The following is a 26,284-nucleotide window of genomic DNA, read 5'->3' as shown; positions in this document are numbered from 1 at the left end:
CGGGCGTGACCGTCAGTCGGTCATATGAGCGTCATCAGCCGATCCTGTGCTCCACAGCAGCTGGGACCCACTATAGGCAGCACCATGCCTGTGCTGGATAATTGCACTTTACCAGGATAGACAAGAGGATGTAAACGCCTGGAGCCATACAGTAAGCCATATAAACACAGGTACTTATACCAAACAGATACAATATGAGTGTTGTTAACAAAATAGCTATTTTCCCGGAGTTTTAATCGGTTACTAAACTCGTAAGAGTGACGCGCCTGGTACTTGTATTATCGGACAACAGTTTGCGGTAAAGTCTCCGTAATAAGATCAGTTCCAACCTTTGATCTGCCCTGAAGTTTTGTCAAAATCATTAACTGGAAGCAACGTAATAGTTTTGGATTGATACGTTGCCTATCTTGATGTGGTTTTATTCAGTTCACAACTTTTTTTCTACCTGTTTGCAGTTTGAGGCAGTAACTATGTTTCTGCATGTCCTTAGGCCGGCCAGCTGGGGGCGACAAAGAGCCCTTCAGTTTTCAGGCTTTTGTTTTAAAGATTTGATTTCTAAAAAGAGAAGTAAAATATAATAGATAATAAATACATTTTCCTTATTATATTTTTATATAGAAGCAGAATATTATTATTATTATTATTATACTTTTGTAACCATGGTTAAATTGCTGGGGATGATATATATATATATATATATATATATGTGTGTGTGTTTGTAGTCGTTTATTCAAAGATAAAGAGTAATAAGCCATTTTCACGAATGTGAATATATGTGAAACACAAAATTGTTCAATTTTCACCCTTCCTCACAACCTCTACAAGTCTGCATTGAAATGCTACACCAGACAGGCAAAATAAATCAATAAACAAAATTAAAGTCAAAGAAATGACCCCATTTCTGCATTATATATTTATTATTTATTTACCTTTTAACCATTTTGTGATATTTGATGAGTGGAAAAACCTATATTAATCTGTTTAAATATCTTACTGTCATTTTAAGAATTTCAACACTGGTTTATCAGTAAACTGTAAATCTTTTTTTATCTTGAATGCACCAAATACATACATTTAAGCATTGTAGTACTTGAAGCTCTGTAATTAAATGTTGCTATTTAAATTGGGCTGGGAAAAAAAAGAAAAAAAAACTTTTAGAGATTTCTTATCCTAATAGTTAACCACCTACAGACCACTAAACATTAACCAGGATGTTAACCTCCCTGGAAACCACTAAAAATAAATCTCATGTGAGCTCTGAGGTGTGTCTCTCAAAACTGCTGGCTGGATTTCAACTCTAACTCAGCTGGGTAAATGATTAGCTTGCAGTTTCTTTAGATTGGAAAATAAAACAGGACTTGTGTTTTTGAGGTCATGCAGTCTGTTTATTAACCACAGTCAGGCCACACAGACACTGTATCCTCTAAATGAAGCACATGACTCCTGATTTTGTTCTGCTGGTATTATTTCTTTAGAGGAAATGACGATATAGCAGCATGTTTAAAGGCTGCAAGAGAACAAGATAATTTATCCTTTGTTACGAAAAGTCATTTCTGATGGAAGCTCATGTGACATTCAACTTTTGTGCGATGAAAAAAAAAAATATTCAGTTTATCCTCTTTCTTTTTTTTATTGATAAACAAACAGGTGCAGACATGTCTCCAAAAATCATTATGGACTGTGGGAACCTCACAGTCAAAGTAGACTGAAACATTGGATGGCTGATATTAGTGTTTTTTTTCTGTATCGTCATTTTATGTGCACTTAGCAGCTTTGCTGTGAGACTTTCTTATCATTGTTTTATTTGATCATGTAAAAAGGGAAATAAAAAGCTATATTTGCTTTAAAAATCGGCTCCCATAAACTAGCAACACATATCTTGGATTGATTCGACTTTACTTTCAAAATAAAAGAACAGTACAGTACTCAACCTCTTATTATGTGGGTCCAGCTTTAATCCCCTGCCTATAGAATTGCATAATTTGCATTACTTAACTTTATTTTAATATAGCAACTGCTTTAAAAGTGATTTGAACTTAAATTACAATCCAAGTTTAACAATCATTTATGTGTAATTATATTTAAAAAGCCACCGTCTTCACTGTGTCTTTTTAGATTCGTTTAAAGTAACTTATCCTACAAACTTTCAATATAAATGTCTTTATCATCAAAAACAGATGGCTTTAATGACTTTAAGTCTTATTTTAATGATTTAAAATTTCAATAAGACATTGTTTTATATTTTTAAACTTTTACATAGGGAAGAAAGTGTTTTATTCTGAAATGCTAAATGGCTAAGTAGACTTATTTTCATTTCCTGTTAATTGCATCTATGCCTTTCCTTTTTGAGTTTATATTTATTGTAACTTGACAGTTAGAATTGTACTAATTAGATCCAGTTAACTGTTCCCAGCATGTCCATTGATTTTTATCATTTTGTTTCTTATGTCATGTCCTTAAAGAACACTTAGTGAATGAATAATTGCATGACATTCTTTCATTAAAGATTATTTAGGCATCAATAAACAACTTAATCAGATTACAGGAATGTTTTTGGTAACGCCTTTGGTTATGATCCTTCTTTCTTCAGAGATTTTAACTTGAAAGGATCTATTTAGTGGAAACAAGGAGGAAATATCTTTTTTTCCGATTACTGTGGAATTTCTGCAGATCCTGTGATCAGCATCCATGTGATTCCTCACACGGATTATTCCACGCCTTACATATTACTCATAGTATATATGAATGGTGCAGCATGCTGACCGGGCTGTTGATAGGATTACCTGGTCTGTTTGAGTGGGAGTAAACGGCTTAGCAGTTCATGTAACCTGGACGACGAGCTGAAAGTTAGCCGAGAAGCAGTTTCTCCTCATCTGAACTTCTGTTGATTAGTAAAGGTCAAACATACCCAGCGTTTATGAGTCATGTGGTCTGATGGATGAAATCAGAACTAATGATTGCTTCTCCTTTTGTTTACAAAACCTAGATGCTCTTTAAATGTGCAACTTCACATTTTTAGTTATTTATTTGGTGCTCTTAAGAGAAAATTCCTGATGATATTTGCTAAATGTAATAAGAGAAGAAAAGGAAAAAGAAAAGTTGAATTGAAACCCCACTCCTTGACCTTTCCAGTGATTAGTTCAAGAAATTACATTTTCAGGGGCTTCAGTTGTCTGTTCTCAATGGTTTAAAAGTGTTAAAAGACTGGAGTTTATGGTCTGTTATTGTTTTTCTTTCGTTTTTTTTAATGTCCTGTTTTGCTAATATAGCTTAGGGAATCTAGAAAATAGCCGCACACATTTGCTCTCATAAGCAGACCAGCATTAAGGTTGTTTCCATTAGATTCCCCTAGGTAATGTATATGAAAATTTATTGAAAATGATTCAGGGAATAAAATAGTATATAATGGACCCTGGGATGGAAAGGCAGGTGAAAAAGGGAGAGGATACGAATTAATGGGGCAAGAGAAAGAGATGGAGATAGAAAAGAAAGCAAAAAAGCAACACAAACGACAGGAGATATACAGTAACTCCTAGTTGTCTGCTTCCACACCTTCATGATTTAAGAGGGAAAGGAAACAGAGAAAAAAAAAAAAACAATAGCAAAAAGAAAAAGACAACTAAAGTAAGCATCAAAATAGGGTTTCCCTTGTAACGGCTATCCCTAATACATTCAGTCTGTACGTGTGTGGAAAGCTAAACCTATGGCGATTAAACAATATTAGAATAGAATAGGGCTTTGTTGATCTCACAATGGAGAAATTCACTTGTGACATCATATCTTATATACAAACAAAAGTTGCACGAAGGATAAAAAAGTGCATGAAGTATATTCAGTGCATCCAGATATATACAGTGGATGGTAAAAAATAAAGGAGAGATTTTAGGTGATTTATACAGTATCTTATATACAGTAAGGTGGTGACAGGTAAAGTGCGGTTTCTGCTTTAATAAATGGATAAATAGTATGTTATTGCAGTGTTATTACACCAGATTATAGTGCAGTAGCATTGTAAAGTCTGATAACAGCAGGGATGAATAGCCTGCATTATCACTCCTTTTATAAACCAGGAGCTGCTGGGCTCCTCTACCTCAGTGTGCAAGTATTCTGGGTCTAATATACATCTGTAGCTGCAGCTTAGTATTTAGTTTTAGTTTGTACCCGTGAACACCTGGTATCAAACCACTGTTTTTGGTCTTTGAGTAGGAATTATTTCTTGAGATTTGTCAGGAAAAAAAAAAAGAAACTAGAGATGCACCAATCCATTTTTTTATTCCAATCACCTCTGATACCGATACTTGGACTGAGCATATCGGCCGATAAGCGATAACGATCTGATTCAACTGTTGAATGAATCAAAGCTTCAATCTTCACATAAACAGAAAGAAAAGCTAAATCAGTGCAGATATAAATGTATTTTATATTATTAAGAAATAAGGCAGCTAAAATAAAACAATAATAGTTCCTTATAATGTACGCTGGATTGTATCTCTGCTAGCTGATACATCATCACGGATATCCGATTCAGTTAACTGGTCAATATCGGAGTCGAAATGCGATGTCGGATCAGTGCATCTTTAAAAGAAAGTCAAATTAATCCATTAGAATGAAGATAATTTAATAAGAATAAAGTACCTGTTTACTGCTATAAATATAAGGCATGTATGATAAATCATCATTAAATCAGTCAATGTTGGTCCTAAAGAGCTGGGAAACATATATTAGTTATCGACCATAACCGCCAATATTAATATCTGATATTGATATCAGCCGTGATTTTCATACCTGCTAAATATAGTAAGGTTTAGTCTGACATGTCCTTTCCCTCTTAGGTCCGACTCCTGGTTCTGGTTTTGTGTGGCCTCTCAGCTCAGATTTCCAACCTCCTTGATTACTCAGCCCCTGGTTTCCACGATGGCCAAGTCCACTCTGCTGAAGGTCATCCTCCTAGGTGATGGAGGCGTGGGCAAGTCGTCCCTCATGAACCGCTACGTCACCAACAAGTTCGACTCTCACCTCTTCCATACAATAGGCGTGGAGTTCCTCAACAAAGAGCTGGAGGTGGACGGGCGCCGGGTCACTCTGCAAATCTGGGACACGGCGGGACAGGAGCGCTTCCGCAGCCTTAGAACGCCTTTCTACCGCGGCTCGGACTGCTGCCTACTCACCTTCAGCCTGGACGACGGACAAAGCTTCCAGAATCTCTCAAACTGGAAGAAAGAGTTCACTTACTACGCGGACGTGAAGGACCCTGACAACTTCCCGTTTGTGGTACTGGGCAACAAAGTGGATGTTCCTGACCGTCAGGTATCAGGGGAGGACGTACGCCAGTGGTGCCGGGAAAATGGAGGACTTCCCTACTTTGAAACTAGCGCCAAGGATGCAACAAATGTAGCATCAGCCTTTGAGGAAGCAGCACGCCGTCTCCTGGCATCTGAAGATAGAGATGAACCCCTGATCCCCACCAACACTGTGAACCTGCAGAAGAAGCCTCGCCCTGAATCCAAATGCTGTTAAACACTGGATATCACACATGCCTTTCGTTGATGCTGTCAGCAGCTGCTCTATAGTTCTGTATGCTCCTATTTATGCTTAAACCAGGATCTTTTTTAAGGTTAATGTTTTTATTTTGTTTAAATTGAAATGCTGGATGCATTTTAAACTATGAAAAATAAATTTAGGACTCGTATATGTTTAAACCTAAATATATACTGTTTTTTTTTTCCCTGTTTTTTTTCATCAGATATCTTCTAGGGTGAATTAAAAACAGCCAACACATGTGCTTATAAATTGTTGCCTTCAAAGAGAGGATTTAAATGTTTTTTTCTTATTTTTTTTTTTAGTCCTGGGTTGACATGAGAAGTTGCCCACCCACTTGATTTAGCTTCCTTCTCTTTGATTATTTTTTTTTTAGCCAAAACACCTTCCTATCATTTTAACTGAGTGAAAATATTGCATTTTGGCTTAAAAAGAAATTGTGGATTCATTGAATTATGCATTTCTTTACTCATAGAGATCAGGGACTGAAGCTATTCATTGAAAGCATTTGAGTTCAAGCTGTTAATTCTTTACTATGAAATTATTCCCTCATCAGTTTTTTTTTTCCTAAATTTTCTGTTGAGTTAAACGCCTCCAATTAAGTTTTTCCTTTTTTGATGATTTCAAAAATAACTTTGAAAATTATCTTTACTTTAAATCACAGTACACTTTTATTCCACATGGTGGCGCCAAAGTGCTACAGGGTTAAAGTCAAAACTAGGTATAAGGTTGTTCTGAATGCTGTGGTAAATTGGAAGATTTAAAGCTCTCTATTGGTTAGGCAGAAGCGCATAGTGTTTAAACTTATTGGGTAAAGCTTAATCACATAATTTATTGGAAAACATGAAAACAATCTGTTCCTTTTGATACAGTTTTAAACATTGACAAATAAAATGCCATGTTTGTAATTAAAATCTGTACACTCAACTGTTTCCCACCTTTTATTTTGTTAAAAGCATGCCATCTTCTGTTGTAATAAGTACTAACTTTTCACTTTTTGCTTTTGTAAATAAAAACTAGAGGACATTAATTTCTCAAACACTGATTGGCCGAATAAAGTGGCTTCACCTGTGCAGTGATGAGGAAAACCTCTAGGTATCCTAAAAACAACCCAAGCAATAAAAAGAAAGTTACATTTTCTTGTTAAACTTATAACATTTTCGAATGCTGTTGACATCTTTGATTTATCAGTTGGGAAATTAGTTAAAAGTTGTGTTTTTAACTTACTTATACCAAGATAAAAAGGAATACTCTGCACTACTCTCCGTATAGAGCTTTATTTTACACAAGAAATTGCTGTTTTTCATTCAATATATTAAACTGTCCTGTACAATTTACATGATTCAGATAGGCTACAGAGAATTGGTCCTGCAGGAAAGTTTAGTTTCTCCATTAACATTTTCTCATTGAGAAAATTGTAATATTTACATGTGAATGATTACTATACTAAAAGTAGTTTAAGTATGTCTCATATTTATAACAGTGAAATTTATTTTTGTTGTAATTTTTAGAGATGTTAAAATAAGCTGAATTTTTACCAATTTCTTGAGATTTTGGTTATACATAGAGCTTGGCAATTTTTTTAAATAATTAATTAAATGCATTGCAATCAAAGAACAATGATGAATAGGTGTGGAAAAACGAATAAGAAAGGGACTTCTTAATGGCCAAAAGGCAAAAATTTCACTTCTTAACATGTTCTGAGTTATAGCTCTGAAAAAAAAAAAGTTAATTCCTCGTCCAATGTGTTAACAGTTAGATAGATACTTAAAATACTGTAATAATTATGACCAGAATAACACCTTCAATAAAATATTACGGGAATGTGCTTGGCCTATTTTTAACATAATGGTTCTTTTCACACTAATATGCAAATAAATACTAATCACTGAATGCTGAATTAAATCCCTAAGGAGAATTCAATAAGCTGGAACTATTTGGCAACTCTATGTATTTTTAGTAGCGATTGACTGATATGGGTTTTTTAAGGCATGATTATTTTGACATCACTCCAACATTTCCCCAATATGTGCTGCTAATTTAGTTGTTTTGGGGACAATTATTTGGGGTGTTATTGCTTCATGTCCTGCATTTATATGATAAAGGGCCCAGTGTTTAAAAAAATGTGATGTAAAATAAAAAGCAAAATTTATAAAATAATAGAAAACTGCAACCAATAGCAAATAGAGGTGGGCGGCAATGCATGTACATCACGCAATGCCAAAGTATAGCTGCTAAATGCACTGATGAATTGTCAGTAGTATGCAGGCTTCAGCTGATGCAAGAAAAAAACACTGATATTGGCTGGCCGATGTACAGTATTGGCCTTTAAAGACATGTTGCATGAGTCGTTATGCAATTTAATTAAGTTTAATTAAGAGCTCTCTACCATAAAATCCTAAATTTTATACACATATTCCCTAGTTTAATCCTTCTGTAAAAGAAAGGGGAAAAAGTATATATATTTTTTTGCAATCATACTTGCAAGATGTCTATGTAACCCTTGACAATTGAGACACATGGTTGTTAATTTATAACCTTTTAAAGACTTTTCATGAAAATCACAACCTGAAGGAAGAGACAAAATACACATTTGTCACGATAATAAAAAATATCGGTTTTACTAGAGAAGGTTACAAAAAATCACCATAGAGGAGTCATAGAACTATTTCCAACTTTAAAAAAAAAAGAGAAAAGAACCATAATGAAACACCTACAGGGACTACATTGCCATCAAAGTACAATGGAGTTCTTTAGAAAAGAGCAGGGGTGGAGAAGGGGGCAAAAAACACTGCGGCCTACCATAGTTGCCAGTACAAATGACTACACATCACCTGAAAAAACTGCAAAGACACAGTCATGTCTCCTTCATGCAAATAACGAGGAAACGACACCAACCCGACGCGCATCATCGGCTTATAGGAAATTTAAGTTTGCCTTTTTACATCAACCTGCCGGCAAAGCACGGATATTTATTCAACATAACACACATGGCAATAAAGTCCTTTTTTTTTTTTATACAGAATAGACAGCTGTGCACATGGACGATACTGACATGCTTCATTTCATCAAAAATCTGTCTTATTTAGCTATTTCTTTAAGGGTTACCTAATCGGTTATGATTCATTTAGAGTGTAGGCCATGATTATCAAAACATATCTGGTTATAAAATTAATGTATGAAAATTCCTGCCTTGTTTTATTCAGTGTAAACATCCAAAACAGTCTTTGTGGCTTGTATGAGAGGCATGGTATTCCTAAAGCGGGAAAAAAAAAACAAGAAAAAGTGAATTAAGCCACTCGTTGGCCGTTTAGAAAAGAAAGAAGCACAAACATTTTTCATAAAATGTTAAAACCACAAGAACCCAGCTGCCTAAAATGGATAAATATAGAAAAAAAAAAAATCAATAACCATGTTTTTCATCTTCACATTTTTAGATGTATACGTCACAATCACCTCAAACCCATCATATATCATGACTGAACTGTTTCCCTCTCACCACACAGAATTGAAGATCTTACATTACAATTAGAATATCAAAAATGCAGAACTAGTATTCGAGTGCTAAACACATATCTCAAAGGGTACGTTTACATTGTTCAAGAAAAATAAAAGAGAATGGATGAAATAAAACACTGATTGTGTTGTTCTTGTTCGGGGGATGGATCAGTTCTTAAGGGTGATTCTGCTATTTACAGGTTTTGTTCCCAAAAAAAGAGGAACCGGTGGGTGGAGTACTAATTAGGTCAGTTTGAACGGTTAATGTGAGATAAAATCCAAATCAGATTTGGTTTGATACCTGAGGTGTGTGTCTCTCTTTAGACCTAGATGTACAGCGCCCTCCACATTTAAAGACACCCTTGTTAAAATTGTTGGAATGAAAACTGACTTTTTTATTGCAGAAAATTTAGAAAAATCCAACTTTTAATTTGAGCACCTTTTATTCAGCAGGTAAATGTAAAAAATATATTTTTTTTCTGTTTTCTTTGTTTTAAAATACAAAATCCACCAGTCTGTAATTAGTGGCATTCTTAACAATTCCAGCTAAATATAACAAAAACATTTTTATTTATTTAAAAGGAATGTGGGTATTAATTGTCTAGGAACTTTGTTCCACAGTCAAAAATGATCAGATTTAATATATTTGCATGCCAAAAAAAAAAAAAAAAAAAAATCAAGATGGAGATTAAGCTAAAATAGAGATTATCAGATGATTTTATAACCAAGCAAAAAATTGGATTCAATATTATTCTGGGATCGCTTTTTTTTTGTTTTGCTAACAAACATTTTCTGTTAAGCCACAGAAGGAGAGGGGGGGGGAACAGTTCTTAAAATGTAATGTTCTACTTTGGTCACAATATACTTCTAAGGGTCCCAAATTACTGGTAAATGACATTTTGAACATTAAAAATAAGCCATGACAATGATGCCTGTTTGTGTTAGGCACTCTTTTAAATAGTGAAGACAACTGAAACTATTATTTAATTAAATCAGCTATGTGTGGAGTTTGATAAATCCTAAAATGGCAACAAATAAAAATAGCTCCTGGTTAAAAGCTAAATTATTTAAAACTGAATTTGAACAAGAACCGTGTTTTTTTTTTGTCCACTTTGAAACAGTGACAACGAAATGGTATATAAAATCTAATATCTGGGTTAAATTAGAACCGAGAAGTCTTCCAGGATTGCCCTAGATCCACCTACCAACGCTAGCTCTCTATGACTGGAGGAACTTCGTCCCCACAGCATGATGCTGCCACCACCATACAATAGTGTTTGACTACTATATAAATGTCTTGTTTAAGATATTTCACGCATTTCAACCACTGGTGCAAGTAACTGTAGAGGGCGCTGTCATTGACTTTTATTTCAGCTGGTGATAAATGTAGCAAAAAGATAAGAAAAACTTGGAAAGTCTTCAGTAACATTTGGTGTGGTTACTTGGATTCTTGCACATTTGGATATGAGGATTTCTATGACCTCCTAGCAAAAAAGCATCTAATGCATGACGTGGGAGCAAACAAACACATTTTTCTAAACTCCTAAAAGAAAGTTAGAGGTAAAATATAATTATGCAAAGGAAGAGTAATCATCGAGGTATTACCTTATTTATTCATTCTTTGAATTATTCATTCTTGGAGGGGGAAAAAAAAAGGAGGGTTTATTTTGTTGAAGGGATCATAGTCTCCCCCATTTATTCATTTTTGAATAGTGCAATAACGTTAGGAGCAAAAGCAATAAAAAGTCAAAGGTGAGGGAAAAAAAAAAAAAAAACTTAAAGGAGAAAAGAGAAAAAACCTATGAGCCCAAAAAAAATCCATAGGGATTGTAACAATACCTGGCATACTTTTTCAGAGTATTAAAAAAAAGAACAACATTCACACACATTCGCACAATATATTCATATTCATATATATATATATATGCATATAAAACACCAAAAAACAGAAGAGCTTGGTTGCTGTGGTGCTTCCCAGTGATTGAAGCACACACAGTGAACATTGTTTTTCTTTTTTTTTATTCTTTTTTTTTTTTTTTCTTTTCTATACGAGCTATGTGTTTGAGAGGCTGTGCTGGCTCAGGGCGCGAGGCCATCACAGCCGGGCCACGTTCACGAGCCGCCGCCCAAAAGCACAGGGAGGGGGAGGAAGAGGCGCTTCTAAAACCGATGTACTGTACCTGAGCTCGACCCCCCGGCGCGGGGCGAGCTTTGCCGTTCTGAAGCACCCGCCTCCGTCTGGGCCTGCCGCTCCTCCTGACCCTCTATCCTCTTCCCCTTAAGTGTGAGAACGCACTCTACGTCTCAAAGCAGAACGAAAAAAAAAAACAATCTGGGTAAAGCGAAGAGGATGGAGAATCAGGAGATTTGGGGGCTGCCGAACATGACCGAGGTGGTTTGTTTTGTCGGAAGGGGGAAGGGGGGTGGGCACTAGGTTGTTGCAGGATGGGTTTAAGATTTGGAGAAAAGATGAACAATGGCAAAAGAGGACGCTTTGTCCTTAAGAGTAGGAGGAGGAGTTCTGGCCATCCTTGGAGCGCGCCTCGGCCTCCAGGTCCTGGTCATCCTTGGTCTTGATGTCCTGGTAGTCATGCGTGGAAGCTGCAGTCTTCAGATAGGCCCAATTAGCCGCTAAAATCATCAGGTAGTGGATCTAAGAGACGGCAAACAAAAGTACGATTTTAATTTCTGAAATCAAAGTTACATCGTTACCATCCTGTCCTTTAAATATATATATATATTTAAGTCCCCATTAAAATCTACAACATGGTCTGAAAATTTCAGCCAAGTTCATCAGCCTTTAACTAATGGTTGTTGGTTTGGGGCTGTGCCCCGCCTTGATGGCAGCTTTTGGTGGTGTAAATTGTATGACAGCCTTTCTTCTGTATGTCTATTCCACATCAAGATGTAGCTTAGGAACCTGTCAAACCTTGCCGACTTAACCAGCATATGCCCGACATCCCAGAATCTTCTAAAACGCTGGCATACGCTAAACTTTCAATGTATTTTTTCAATTTTGGGCGTATGCATAGCATATTTATAACGAGTCCAGAACTTATGTCCAACAATAGCCTAACTTATGCATGACGCACGGCAGTGTAATATCCATAAAATGATGCACAAGCCAGTGTCCTGAGGGGGGCAGCGATGCACCCGGAGGAGCCCGGTTTGCATAAAAAGATTTCTTTGATATTAACCTAGCTGCTGTTCACAGCCCGCTATGATCTATGACCTAAGTTGGCATATGTTGGGAAATTTCTCGACGTACTTGCCGTATGTCGACGTGTGCCAGCGTGTTTCAGCGTGCTCATAACTTAACCAACGTATGCCAGCGTTTTTGCCAGATTGTTTTGTACATCAGGCATACGCTGGTCTAAATCATCAAGGTGTAACAGGGGCTTTAGAACTATGAATGGGTGAAAGTATTGTTAATGGCTTCAGGGTCCTTCAGGGACTATTTTTCTTTTTCACTACCTAAACATCTGAAATGGTTCCTGTTTTCATGACACTGTGGCTGTACAACATCAAAAGCCAAAGGGCATTTAGGTGAGTTGGCAAAACATGTGGAAAGATGTTATTTTTTTAGGCGTCTCCATTTCCCAGGACAGAAAAAGTCCGCCTCCATATCGGAGCAAAACACAGACACTCACACACACACTGACATAGCAGGCTGCAGGGCAGGATTTCAGCTGATAGTACAACATTACGTGAGAGGTTGCCGTGGCAACAGATAAGCGCGGCATGGCAACGTGCATATTTTGAGCGGATCCATTAAGGGAGCTCACCAATGCAATGACGGTGGCTCCGGCACCGGCTAACGCCACAATGTAGAGGTGGAAGGACAGGTAGAACTGTGAAGAAAAAAACAGGGAGGTTAGAGAAGCTCTACAAGAGAAACGTTACCACACGTAAATAAGTATCTCCTACTCACCTCGCTGGTAATGCAGATATCTGTCAGCGTGTTTCCGCAAGCTTTCCCAGGTGTTGCGTTCAAGGGAATAATGCCTGCAGGATCAAAGAAATGAAACGTCACCGAAGAGAAACAACAGGCTTTTATTCCACCGTGGAGATTGAAGGTATTATAAACGAAGCAGAAAGGAAGATTAAAGGAAACATCACTGCTGCCGTTAGAAAAATATGGGTCATTATTCAGAATTAATTTAAATTTATTTGCTCGTATAAGCTGAAAATATCATTTATTAATGTAATCTGTCCTCTTTGCTTGTTCCAATCACAAATAAACTCGAATCCCTCCTCAGTTTTAGTATCCACTGATAATTGGATGCCTGCAAGTTAATGGGGTTAATATTTTTCTGCAGCATGAAAGTGCAGCACTGCAGCCATTGAAGCATATGTGATCCTCATCCTACTTTGTAGGGAGGCCAGCTGTCTTTTAAATGTGGGTCAAATCATGTTCATTAGGTCATCCAACATTTAACCACATATGTAGTCATAGAATGCAGCTTTTTGCTGAAAACCTCCAAAAATATTGTGAGAAAAAACTATTGTGGGCTGTATTTTATTTTAAATGTGCTGAATCCCATTTAAATTGGTTAAAGGGGTTTGGGACTATTATGTAAAGGGAAATCTGTTGAATTTTGTAAACTGCAGATCCAAGTTTTCCTTGATCATGGGGAGAGTTGCGTGAGGTTTGAAGAAACACAGCATGCATGTTTGAGTGTCTTTGCAGCTGCAAATGCAATATTCAAAGAGGATGTACATATAAAATATAATATAAAAGATATATTTTCTGTATTTTTGGATTTGTCACCATCTTGCGTAACTACCCTTACACCATGAAATATAGCACAGAAATAATAATTTTTAAATATCTAAAAATGCTGCTATCCGCAATTGTTTTTTTGAGGAAAGTCTTCTGTCTTCTCTTTTTATTTTTTTTCCTACTTGCTTTGATTCTGTTTTATTTTTCTATATTTTAATTATATAAAGCACTTTGCATTGTCTTTGTGATGAATTGTGTTATACAAATACATTTGCCTTGCCTACTGAGGTGTGTTTGTAAAAACATCACAAATTAAAGACTTCATATTTTTTGCGCTCTGCAAGATAATTCGTACATCTCTGTATTAACTTTAAGTCTCGTTCATTATTAGCCAGAATTATGCCAGGATTTTGAGTGGGACTTTCTAACACATTAATACACCCTGATTGACCTCTTTTCCTGTAGCTCTTTAGGCCATTCTCCATTCTAAAGTCTAAAGTCTGTCTGATTTTAACAGCAACATCTTTTATGGTGAGGATGAAGTCATGAACCGGGTGTGAAGCTTTTATTTTTGCAAACAATGCTATGTTTTAACATACCGGTAGATATTATTCTGTTATTTTCAATAAAAGCAAGGTTTTGGACTTTGCTGTCAGCAGATCCTTTGGTCTGAGTTCTGGATCTCCACTAGAGTTAAAAGGTTGATGCTCTTTCTTCATGGTCTGCCGTTTTTATTTGACAACCATGTCTTTGTAGGTTTTATACTTCTTCCTTCTCAGATGATGGCTCAAGCAGTGCTTGATGAGATATTGAAACTTGGGATGCTAACTTGTGTTGGTTTGTCACAGAAAATACAATCAAGACTAAATGGTTTTGGATCCAATTGCAAGGTGCAGCAGGTGAGCACAGATTTTGAGGGTGACAACGAAAAAAGCAGGAAAAGTATTTTGTTGAAAAGCAAGAATATTTATTTGTGTTTATTAAAAAACAAAATTTTTATAACCACACTGTCCTTTTGCTTTATTTCAAACCCAAATGATTTAACTGTGCTTGAAATCTATGGTCTTTTAATTAGATTTACAGTAGCAGCCCTTCAAAATAGCCCTTCCCAACTTCCTTGCAACTCCCAGCAGAATCCCCTCCAACTTCCAGCAACAGGAGTGACCCCCTCCTTCAGCTGTGCGTGCATATTTTTTTACTGACTTCACCCTTCCACTGAATTACAGGGTGATGGTGCTTCTCTTTAGATCTTAATGTCCATAAATCATGACAGAAAGAATATTTCAGTGCAAAGATTGATGTTTAAAAGGGAATTGCAGGGGACCAGCCAAGGACCAGCCAGGAAAATGGAGACAATTCGAATGGCTACTACTGTAAAGGGCAAACAACAGCAGAAGCATAATCATAATCTTTGAATTCCATATATTACTTTCTGAAAGTAAGTTTTTACCCTTACCCAATTCTACAGCCCCTAAAATTCAAAAGATCCCCATCATTGCCGCCCTGAGTGACATCATACCAGAGACCCACAAATCAAATGAAAGGACAGCAACTGACCGTATTGCCTGACATCCACACAGATGGAGTCAGGAGACGTGATGTTGGAGTCCGGAGATTTCATGGCAGCGCAGGTATTCGACATGTTAAAGAAGAGGAAAACCGGAATCGTCGTGAAGCAGAAGATGGCGATGAAAGCCAGAGTGAAGACGTAGGTCAGGAACATGAACTAAACAGAGGAAGGGAAGAAGAAAGCAGGCGATGGGGTTTTATGAAAATGTTTGAAATGCACTGAGAATTAGGTGATTACTATATAAAGCCCTAACCATCCACCCACACATGCGTCAGATTTTGCTTCCATGCTAATCTAACTGGACATCTGAAGTAATTAACTTAATCAGGCTGGAAAGGACAAACTGTGCCAAAGTAACCCTGAAGGCTCAAGTATAATTCAAGTGGGATCGTTTGTGTGGATCTGGCTATTAAGTATAGAATTAAACACAACACATCTCCACAACTTGATGCAACTTGATGCAAACATACATTCATATTCTAATAAAGAAACTTGTAAAACAAAAGTAAGCTCATAGATTCATCTAGTTGATTTAGTTCACAGTGGCTGAGTTGACATACAAAGGCAGTGATGCAACGTCCGCAGATAGTTGTCTTAAAGTCACTCTGCAGCTCCTTCTTGATGGTGCTGGTGGTGTAAAAACCCTCCCCCAGCAGGAGGATGGCGTAGACCAAGAAGAAAGAGGCGATGCCGTAAATGATATACTGAAAGATCTGGATCCTGGACACAGGAGACAAACCTTAACGTCAGAATACCCTGGTTTACAAAGGTTTTAAAGCTTTGGTTAACAATATTAGGAGCCTGAAGATGGTGCCATCACCAATAAATACACCAATGAAGATGAGGGAAAAAAAAAGAAATGTATTACATTTGCTGACCTCAAAGGTGATTTTTATAAAAGCTCCAGAATTGAGCAGGCTTAATTAGCCTTGCAGCATTTGATTAACTTTTCTGTTGTTTTTTTTTCCTGTCAATGTGGACCGTCTATTTCGAATCAAACAGTATTTATAATCCAGCTTTCCTAAATACAGGAACAGACCACCATATAAGGGTAGTGACATCAACTTCAAGTAAATAGCGCTGTTCTTTTGACAAAAACTGTCTCTTTAACAGGAGTATGTAAATGCGTTGAAGGCTATGACAAAACTAGACGAAGGATTAATAAAGCATATTAATTACAAAGATTGTCTAAGATGGAAATGAGGATGAGATTCATGGAAAGGACGAAAAAAAAGGCTGAGTTAGAAACGCCTTTCTATCCAGAATGATTAAATAGTGTCAAGCTTGGACGTAGATGAATGAATAAACCAAAATCTGAAGGAAGAGGAAGTATACGGATAGCACAGATGGCTTGGGCAGGGAGTCAACAGCCAGACCAGCATATTGAACAACCTGCTGTTCCAGAGCATAAAGTTAATTGAGTGATGAAATCTTTTTGGCTTTTTACCTACCCTGTCAAAGCAAAAACTAACTACTGCATTCAATAATTTCTGTTTGATTTAAACTCTCTCCAGACTTCTGGTTACTGAGCTAAGTGATGAGTTTTTGACAATAATTGCGCATCGGCCTTTTAACATCCATTCTGAACAAAGGTTGCATTAGCTTAAAGTTACTTTTAGAGCCAACAGCAGACAAGTCAAAGGCATATGAGTGGCACAAGATTTTGACAGCTAGATCACTGAAGTTCCATGACACTCTCTCTAACGTAGAAATAGGGATCTATTACAACCTCTCCTTGCCTTGATGCTGTAGAGCAGGCATCCCCAAAGTCGGTCCTTGAGGGGCACTGTCCTGCAGGTTTTAGAGGTTTCTCTCCTTTAGCACAGCTGATTCTGATGATTGGAGTTCAGCAAAAGCCTGTTAATTAACTATCAATGTAAATCAGCAGTGCTGGAGCAGGGAAACCTCTAAAACCTGCAGGACAGCAGCCCTCGAGGACCGACTTTGGCGATGCCTGCTGTAGAGTAATCTCACCTTTTCTGAAATAAATCATAGAGGCGATCCCTATGTACTGCAGGTAACAATGCTGGTCACAACTGGAAGATAAATTAGATCTTTTTTGTTTAGGTTTTTCTTTTTGCCAGAACTATGGAGTGATTTCCAGGATAAGCTTAGGACGACAGAGAAATCTCTATTCCCTCAATAATGTGCCGGATTGTCAGGCCTCTAAGTTAATGCTCTTAGTAGAGACTTCTCCAGAATTCCACACTGTTTTGTCTACATTTACCCAACAGGTCTTGATGCTCAGTTGCAATTTTTTGGCAAAATACAGTTGATTATTTTTTTTAACCCTAATAATATCGAGCAGTGACTTCTACTGCTGCTGAGAAGTCAGAGTAGATAAGTAGTGGGAGCCAGGGCAATGACGTAAAAGTTGGATAAAATGAGACATGACTGTTAAGACATATCCAATTAAGTACCACATATAGAAGCGGCCAGGCAGACCGCCATGAAAAAATAATTTATAAGTAATTTTTTTTTCCAAACAGAAGAAAAATATTTGGGTTTGCATTAATCGGCCTTATCAATGTAGCCTTTGTTATGCATTTATGCCAGGCTGGTATTTCGATTCCAATCACTCTACTGCAAGTTTTGGACTCCAAGTGGTTGCTTTTTTCTTCTCTCAGAGATTTTTCATGTTTCTTTATGTACCCAAATGCTTAAACTGGAGGAAAGAAGGCAGTTATGAAGTAAAATAAACATCGAAGAGTCTATGATCAACTTAGTTACAGAAAAACGTATTAAGTTGAATTAATTTAGCAGCCAATTGATAGAGGTGCCACTGTTCCAGAGAAGATAAATAAAAAAAATTATTCAATTGTTAATGGGCTGCATTGCTTTTCTAGACATAAAGCATATTATCAGATTCCTGCAAAGGCTTATTTTAGGGCGCCATATTAACACTCGGAGGACTTACACTGCAGCGAGGGTGGCGTGGTCAGTGGTGATCGTAGAGAAATGGTTCTCCAGCATGGTCAGGGTGCTTGTAAGCGCAACATGCCCACAGCCGCAAAACAGGGACACACCTAAAAAGCAGAGGATGGTGGCCACCAGCGAGGCATAGGGCACCCCGCCCAAACACTTGATGCAGCACTCGAAACATCCTGCAGAAGGAGAGGAAGAGCGGGATTATTTCCACTTATCCTGTTGCATTTAGCCGCAAGAAAGCTCAAAGCTACGAAAGCATTAGGGAGGATCTGAGAACAAAGAATTTAGGTCAGATATGAAAGAAAGCACACAAAAAAAGCTCAACGGCAACTGTGTTTTCATAAGAAAGAACAAAGAGAGTCTAACATCCCAGAGTGCCTTGTTTAGCTCTGCTGACGACACTCTCTGTAAAACTCAACAGCCTTGATGCGGAGCATACCTCTCCATCAGACACGTTAAGCCCCTGATCATAGCATGATTCACAGTAAGTGTTTACTGAGAGCTCTGCAGGGGATGCTGCATTTTACATGTGTGCTGCACTACAACAAACCGCTCTGTGTCCATTTATTTCTTTTCTGTTGAAGAAACCCTCATGATTAGAACTACAGTGGTAGGTATGGTGGTCAAATGCATACCGGTGATCTGCTTTTTAGGTAAAAGCTGAAGCATATCTCTTCCTTTTATATTTAATCAAGGGCTAGAATGAGGTATGTCTCTGAATCGGGCAGCAGAGGCTACCCAAGAGTTAATTAGCAAGCAAAAATCCTCTATATATTTTACCTGTGCCCATTGTGCAGTAATAAGGTTGAATTAGTGCATTTGTTTTCAATTAGCCGTAGCAGTAAGCATGGAGTTCTCTGTGTGATTTATGGGCTTAGGTCTACAGGTGCTGCAGATGCATCCTCCTCCAGGAACAGAGAAGCTGGAGCAAAAAGCATTGCATTGAACTCAAATTGTGTCTTATGTAACACGCGCTAAAATAGCTCCTCTGGCAAAGCGGGAAGTTACTCTCGGAGTAAAAAGAGACAAAATGAACTGTCTTGTGCGTGTGTGCATGTGCTATGTAGCTGTTTCCATGACAGCCTGCTCTAGTTGGCATCGTTATCTGATGTTCACAAGTGGGTTGAATCTGACCGAGGCTCTGATTGGTCCAGACCAAACCCAGTGCATGTCCTTTAAAGGTACACCAGTGGCTTTACACATGTAGGGTGATCTGTTCTGACACTTTCACCAATCATCAGTGAATAACACACTTAGTGGCAGGCATGGCTCTTTATGATTTAAACTACACATGACAGCTCTTCCTGTGAAAGCGTTAGATCCACACAACTGAAGAGCGAAGATCCACTAATGGTTTTTATCCGCTTAAACCTTAATCAATATACTTTGACACCTAATAACAAAAGTTTAAAATAAAAATAAAACTCACTGAAATCCTTCCAGAAACGCACCAGGATGTAATTTGATTTTTGAATACAGAGTTCAGGCACGGTAGAGTTTATAGCCTGCAGAGAGTTGCTATTGATGGGTTTAAAAGAGCCAATTGATTTGAGCTTCCCTAAGGGAAGCAATAGCAATCTATAACAACACAATAGTAGAAGGAAAAAGAAGCTAAATGGTGTTTATTCCTTTGTTCTCCATATTTATTTAAAATTTCAGTAAAGATGGTAGAATGTCTAATGAAAATGTTTATTGAGAGAAAAAAATCCTACTATTTCTAAGCATGAATCATACTGCAATCATAGAAAAATCTACCATTCTCTAGATGTCTTGCAAATATCTGTTGTCTTATCTAACCACAGTTGGGTCTAGAAAACCTTGAATTACAGATTTAAGACCTCCTATTTCATAGAGGTAACACCCTTTCTCTTAACTCCACTCGACAACAGAAAAGACGAGAAATCATACAGGTTGAATAAGGTGTAAATCAACATATGGCAGTAATTCACTTCAAGAAAAAATATACAATATTTTACAGACTTATTATTATTATTTTTTTTTACCAAAAACAGGATTCAATAGCTTTTAGAGACGTTTGGATATCCTGCTCATAAAAAAAAAAAAAAAAAACTAGCTATCCAAAAAAATTCTTAATCTTGATTTATAACCTGTTACTTAAACCAGCATAAATCCAAGTTAGAGTATGTATATGACTGATGGTTGATGCACATCTAAAAAAAAAAAAAATACCAAGGATCATATCTGAACATTGCCACCATAGTGTTTGGAAATGTGTCCACTTATTTTAATTTTTTATAGTTTTCAAATGAAGGAAACCCTAATTTGGAGCCCGGTTAACTGTACAACATCAAATATATGTAAATGTATTTTTTGAAATTGTGGAAGACATTTATGTAGAAAACATTTACAGGCCAACATTTGGGATTTTCCAACTGTTGTTTTATAAGTTTATACGTTTCCGTAATTCAGTTCAGTTAAATTCAGATTATTTATATTGTGCCAATTCACAACACATCTCAAGGCACTTTATATCGGCACTTCAACCAGATCATAAAGTCAAACTAATTAAAAGTTTTCTATCTGGGCGTGCAGCCGGTGCAGTGTTTAGTGCGCACAACCCATGTACGGAGGCCTTAGTCCTCGACGTGGCCGACCCAGGTTAGAATCTGACCTGTGGTCCTTTGCTGCATGTCTCTCCCCCTCTCTCATACCCCCTTTCCTGTCAGCCTACTCTCAGAAAAATGAGTTAATAGTGCCATAAAAACTCAAAAAAAATTTTTTTTTCCATTTAAGGAAAAACAGTTGATTGCATCAACTCTTTGACTCTCTGCAATCCCTCACACCAAGCATGCTTGTAGTGACAGTGGAGAGGAAAAACTCCCTTTTAACAGGAAGAAATCTCCAGCAGAACCAGGCTCAGTAGGAGCAGCCATCTGCCGAGGACGACTGGGGTTCAAGAAGACAGAAGCAGACAATACACACAGTGACTATACAGTTTTTTTTTTATTCTTATTATCTTTAAAACTGACATTTTTGTCTGTTTTGTGAGAAAAAAAAACCTTCTTGCAGGCTGATAACTGGCAATACAAAGAATGTGGGATTAAGGTGAAATAATCATGTTTTAACTTGTGAAAACAAAAAAGAACAATAAAAACACAATTTTTTTTCTTTTTTATAGTTTATTTTCCTTTTCCTTTTAATAGAAAATCAGATTTGGAAAATTTGTACACTATTTGGACACTCGGGTGTTTTACTTTCCCCCCAGGTGTCCCCTTATCATGTAGGATTAGATTAAATCAACAACTTGTTTAGCTTCCATGACATAAGTATAGACTACTTTTAATGAATCTTTTTCACATAAAGAATAAGAAGTTAAGTGAAAGTTGATGCTGATAGATACTTAAATCTGAAGATGAATCAGCTTCCTTCTATTGAGCTGCTGTTGATGAAGACTCTGCCTTATGTAACCCAGTGGAGGCTGATTACGTAACGGATCCAAATCCTGTTAATGAAGGAAGCTGGCTGGTGGAGGAGTCAAGCTGATAAAAGTTGGATGGCAGGACAGAGAAGTGGGCCAAGTCCTCCGAAGGTGTAGAGCAGCCAATATTGCGACAGTCCTTTACATCGTTTAGCTTTATTCCTTTGAACAGGCCTTTCAGAGCTAGTGTTCTATTTACAAATCGGGGATATGCTCCTTCCTTTTATATCCTTTCTTAATAGATCTGAATAATATGACAGGATGGAAGCTGTTTAAGGCCTCGATGTTTCCACTTATATCTTTGTCTTTCTCCCCTGACTCCATGCAGCTTCATGGATGAATTCACAAGTTTGGTTAAAACACAGAGCGGCCTCTTTCCCGTATCTGGTCTACCCCTGGCTACGACTGTCAGCCTCAGTTTAAAAGTGCGCTAATGGGAAGCAGACAGGCTGGAGTGGTCAGCCTGAGCCGCTCCTAATGGAAATCAATGAGCTATTCATTAGAGTAGAATTTAGGTGACACACCGAGGCTGGCCTATCTGCCTCGTTTTATACCTCACTGCCGCTGTCTTCGCTCCTCTGTCCCCTTTCACTGCCATTTTCTTTGAATTATGACTGCATGTCACCGCTGTGCTTTATTAAGCAAGCTGGAGTTAATCACCAGGACACTGTGTTATACCCCCTGTTATGATATCGCGTCATACATCATTTTAAATAACTTTCAGCAAAACCGTTACCGAAGAATTTCACCTTTCTGTTCATGTTAGGGGACGGAGTAGCTCGGATTTTGACAGACCTGCAATTAAGGATTAATGACCATCTCTGCTACATTCTGCAGGACAAAGCTGACTGTTATCCTGTGTACATTTCAACCTCAATTTGTGACGGACAGCTCAGAAAAGATGCAAACGGATGCCTGCTTGGTTTTATTGCCATCGCGACGATATCGACAAGACAAAAGGGTCAAAATGGGAGAAAAATGTTGAGCAGAACCTGTGAGGTGAGAGGAAACCAAATAGTAGAGATAAAAGAAGGGAGACCAAAGAGGAGAGGTAAAGAGTGGGCCGGGAGCAAATGAGGAGAAGGAGGTGAGAGAAAAAAGGCAGAGCAATAGAAGGATGGGGGAACGTGCAAGAGAAAAGCGTTTTCTTGGGCCTGGGGCCGACGAATGGCAGTTGCTATAGCAACATGTTACCCACGACCCACTTCAGTCCCTTGCAGCCGTTTCACTCCACTTTCACACGCAAGCAAAAACCAAAGATCGGTGTTAAACGGCGACCGCTGTCAGGGGGTGGAAGCTGGAAAGACTGCGAGCTGTATGATGCGAGAACGACTACATGATTCATCTCTCTATTTTCTTTTCTTTTTTTTTGTAATACAGTTCAAACAGAAATTGTAGCCAAGTGGGCCAGAGATGGAAATAGTTTATATAAGAGAATAATATACAGATTATGATGTTTTGCTTTTTTTCCCCCATTTTAACCAATTTTTGACTTCAGATTTGTTACATTTGCTAATGTTTCATTAGAACCAACATTTATTTACTTGTTTGTCAGGAGTACAGTAAGGCTTCTTTAAGTCGAGACTCTTTCTTTATTGCCTATGTTATTATCCATCTTTATTGGGTATTTAATAGATCATAAAAGCCTATAGCACTACTTTCTTCTTTCAAGAATAATTCATTTTCCCTTCTTTCCTCCCTTAAACATAATTTTCCACTTTAATATTTAAATCTTTGCCTCTCTGTTTTTGACCTGTGATTGTATGCAGGCAGTTTGACTGAATAAATCATGCCTTTTAGGCTGAAGCTGTGCTTGGAAACAGAACCTGTCAATGATTGCTGACATCTTTTGTGATTACACTCATGCATTGTGTCAATCAAGCGACACCCACGCTATGAAATAATCCCTCAAATGCACGTCGCTTTACAAACTTCATTGTCACCAGAATTGAATTGGGAGTCTTTACAACTGAAAAAAGGTATTCGAAGTAAATAGATGCAAAACAAAACAAAAAATGGGTAAATAGTGTAATTTAGGTGCAGCATCTGTTAGTTCTGGATAATATTGACTGAATATTTAGCTGAATCTTGCTTGGTACACTGATTTCATTGCTCTAAAGGTTGTGAATCGAGGATACACTCAAACTAAAGGAGCAAAAATTATAATATACACTTTCATGATTGTAAATCAGGATCCCTACACATCTTTGCTGATGCTAGTGTAATGATTTTCCAGACAGCCCCTTATATGGATTAAGAAAATCTATAACCCAAACGTAACACAATTTTAGATTTCTCTGTTTTAGTTAGGTTTAAAATGTGGAGAAGGAAGGAAGGAAGGAAGGAAGGAAGGAAGGAAGGAAGGAAGGAAGGAAGGAAGGAAGGAAGGAAGGAAGGAAGGAAGGAACGAATGTTTAGACAACAGCATGCATTGAAAAGGAAAGAGAAAAACACGGAAAAATGGAGGATATGAGTACAAAAAAGGACATAGCTAACAAAAAGTGAAGGACACAGAGAGAGAGAGACAGAAGCTAGAACACTTTTGAATGGATATATTTTTTTTATGCTTTCGAAGACCTGAAAAATACTGCAACCAAATCCCCAAAATTTCGAGACTAAAAAAAGGAATCCTGTGAAAAATATCTGCCTAAAAAATGTCCAACCCAAAGTCACAGCATTATCATCGCCAACTGTTTGCTCGCACACTACATCTGCCAGAAATAACAGCTTTAATAAAGCTTTGTGAATATTTCATTGACCGATCTGGTCCCTGCCTGCGGCTCCATTCAAACCTCAGAAATGCTACAGTCATTATTGGGTAATATCATCCAAGTGCATTATGGGTAGACTTCTGTAAGGGTAGAGGAGAACCTCAGGGGGGAAACAGAAAACAAAAGGTGTGGGAAAGTGAGGCAGATGGATAGCTAGGTCAGTGTTGAGATAAAAAGAGGTCCTATCAGCTCCATAGAAGCTGACTGCAGCGACAACACATGATCAGTAAGTCTTAGTAAGATTTAATCCAACTATCATTAGCACAAAAACATGTGAACAATCATTGCAGGAATTCATATCTTAGGAATTTTATCCTACTGCCCTGCTTTTTTTCTTGAAATAAATATAACTGAAGCAATAAGTATGAATAATTCAGCTAAAATACAAGCAAGCTGATGTGTTGATTTGTAATTAAATATTTTGTTTGCATCCAGCTGTCAAATGCAAAGCAAGAAATAAAAAGAAAAGTGGAAACAGCTTGTTTAATAAGAGCTGAGGTTAAAGTGCCACCCCCTTCTAAATATCTGCAAAGTTTAGCTCTGTTTACTTCCAAACCTATTTAGGCTTTAAGACCTTTAGGCCTTGCCTTAAGATCTTGCCTACCATAAAAGCTTAAAACATTTTTAGAGTGCAGCAAGAATATGTTGTTAATTGGTTGATTTCATTTTATTGTTATTATTATATAACAGGAAAAAGAATATTTTCCCTGATCAATGATAACACCATATCAAAGCATTGGTAAAGGGTGAGATAAGCTGATAACATGAAGGCTAGCTGGACTAATCATGCTGATGTTATCTTAGGTGGATCACAAAAGTTTAAACATCCCTTTTAAAATAAAGTGTTTTTTGTCACTTAAGCCGGGCATACACTGTACGATTTTGTTACTTAACTTAAAGGTATAGTGGAGGATTTTATTTTGCTGGGTGGGAAATCAAAATAAGAGGTCCTCCTAATTGCTAATCACTCTGGTGATATGTTTGTTTACATTAGGTCTTTCTACATGCTTGTCCCCATTTTCACTTACCAGAGGTGAGTCTGACATAGTAAAAAAAATAGCATATCTTCTTTGGGAAAGTAAGCTTGTATGAACGATGCAAACAGCAACTTTTAAACAGAGTGTGCACGAGGAGAAATGGGCTTGTGCATGCTCACACACGCATTTAATAGGCGCTCCCTCTCAAGAGCGGGTACAGCATTGTGCATGTGTATTTTATTTTATTTTTTAAAGTGGAGAGGTTGGATCTTCGCAAAAATTTGCGAATTTGTTCATGTTGGTGATATGAATTGTAATAAAAGACACAGACTGAATCAAAGCATATGGAAGTATGACATACTGTAGTTATATAGTGATGTTGATACTGGATATCGGCCCAGATTTTCTATATCTGTGCATCTCTTTTCACCGTTTTTATAAATGTTTTTAATTTTAGCTGGTTCTGTGTATTTGGATCCTTCCGACAGAAACGTCTATGATTCAGGTGGTTTTTATCATTTTAGCTTAAGCTTAAGCTTTCATATGTATAGCAAATATCTTGTGTGTAAAATTTAAGCAATAGATACAAAGAAAATATAAAAATACAAAATAAAAGGTAAAAGATACCTGAAAACATGAATTTTAAAACCTTGTAATTATGTTGCATGCAGAAACTGACTAAGCTGGTTAAACCATCTCATAAACAGTAATGGTGACTGACACATAAGAGGATATATTCTAGTCTGCATAAGCCCAAAGCTGCCACTGTTTCCAAAATTTCTTTTGTTTTATCTTTTTTTGTGACACAAACTGACCCTAATCTTTTGTTTGTGAGAAACT

The 26,284-nt window shown here is 37.3% G+C and overlaps 2 protein-coding genes across 4 annotated transcripts in view; one reads left to right on the top strand and one right to left on the bottom strand.

Moving 5' to 3' along the window:
- On the top strand, positions 1-9,171 carry LOC119792342 (ras-related protein Rab-9A-like). 2 transcript variants are annotated; one of them, XM_038298942.1, is made up of 2 exons: positions 1-151; positions 4,833-9,171. In XM_038298942.1, exon 2 carries the CDS (start codon positions 4,915-4,917, stop codon positions 5,515-5,517), a length of 603 nt encoding a protein of 200 aa, XP_038154870.1. In that variant the 5' UTR covers positions 1-151; positions 4,833-4,914; the 3' UTR covers positions 5,518-9,171. The 2 variants fall into 2 exon arrangements, with proteins under 2 accessions (XP_038154870.1, XP_038154869.1); XM_038298941.1 differs by having other exon boundaries at positions 15-170.
- The window catches only part of LOC119792341 (neuronal membrane glycoprotein M6-b-like), a 56,986-nt gene continuing 38,845 nt past the window's right edge, over positions 8,144-26,284 (bottom strand). For both annotated transcript variants that reach the window (XM_038298940.1, XM_038298939.1), the window contains exons 2-7: positions 18,247-18,433; positions 15,890-16,049; positions 15,317-15,485; positions 12,968-13,041; positions 12,822-12,887; positions 8,144-11,689 (exon numbers count right to left, since the gene is read on the bottom strand). In XM_038298940.1, coding sequence (XP_038154868.1) covers positions 11,537-11,689; positions 12,822-12,887; positions 12,968-13,041; positions 15,317-15,485; positions 15,890-16,049; positions 18,247-18,433 — 809 coding nt within the window. In that variant the 3' untranslated portion in view covers positions 8,144-11,536. The remainder of the gene's footprint in view (positions 11,690-12,821; positions 12,888-12,967; positions 13,042-15,316; positions 15,486-15,889; positions 16,050-18,246; positions 18,434-26,284) is intronic.

Source organism: Cyprinodon tularosa, unplaced genomic scaffold (assembly GCF_016077235.1).
Source record: "Cyprinodon tularosa strain WSP-4 unplaced genomic scaffold, ASM1607723v1 ctg417, whole genome shotgun sequence".
Classification (NCBI taxonomy): Eukaryota; Metazoa; Chordata; class Actinopteri; order Cyprinodontiformes; family Cyprinodontidae; genus Cyprinodon; species Cyprinodon tularosa.
Note: the sequence above shows the minus strand (reverse complement) of the source record. Positions and strands in the feature narration are given on the sequence as shown.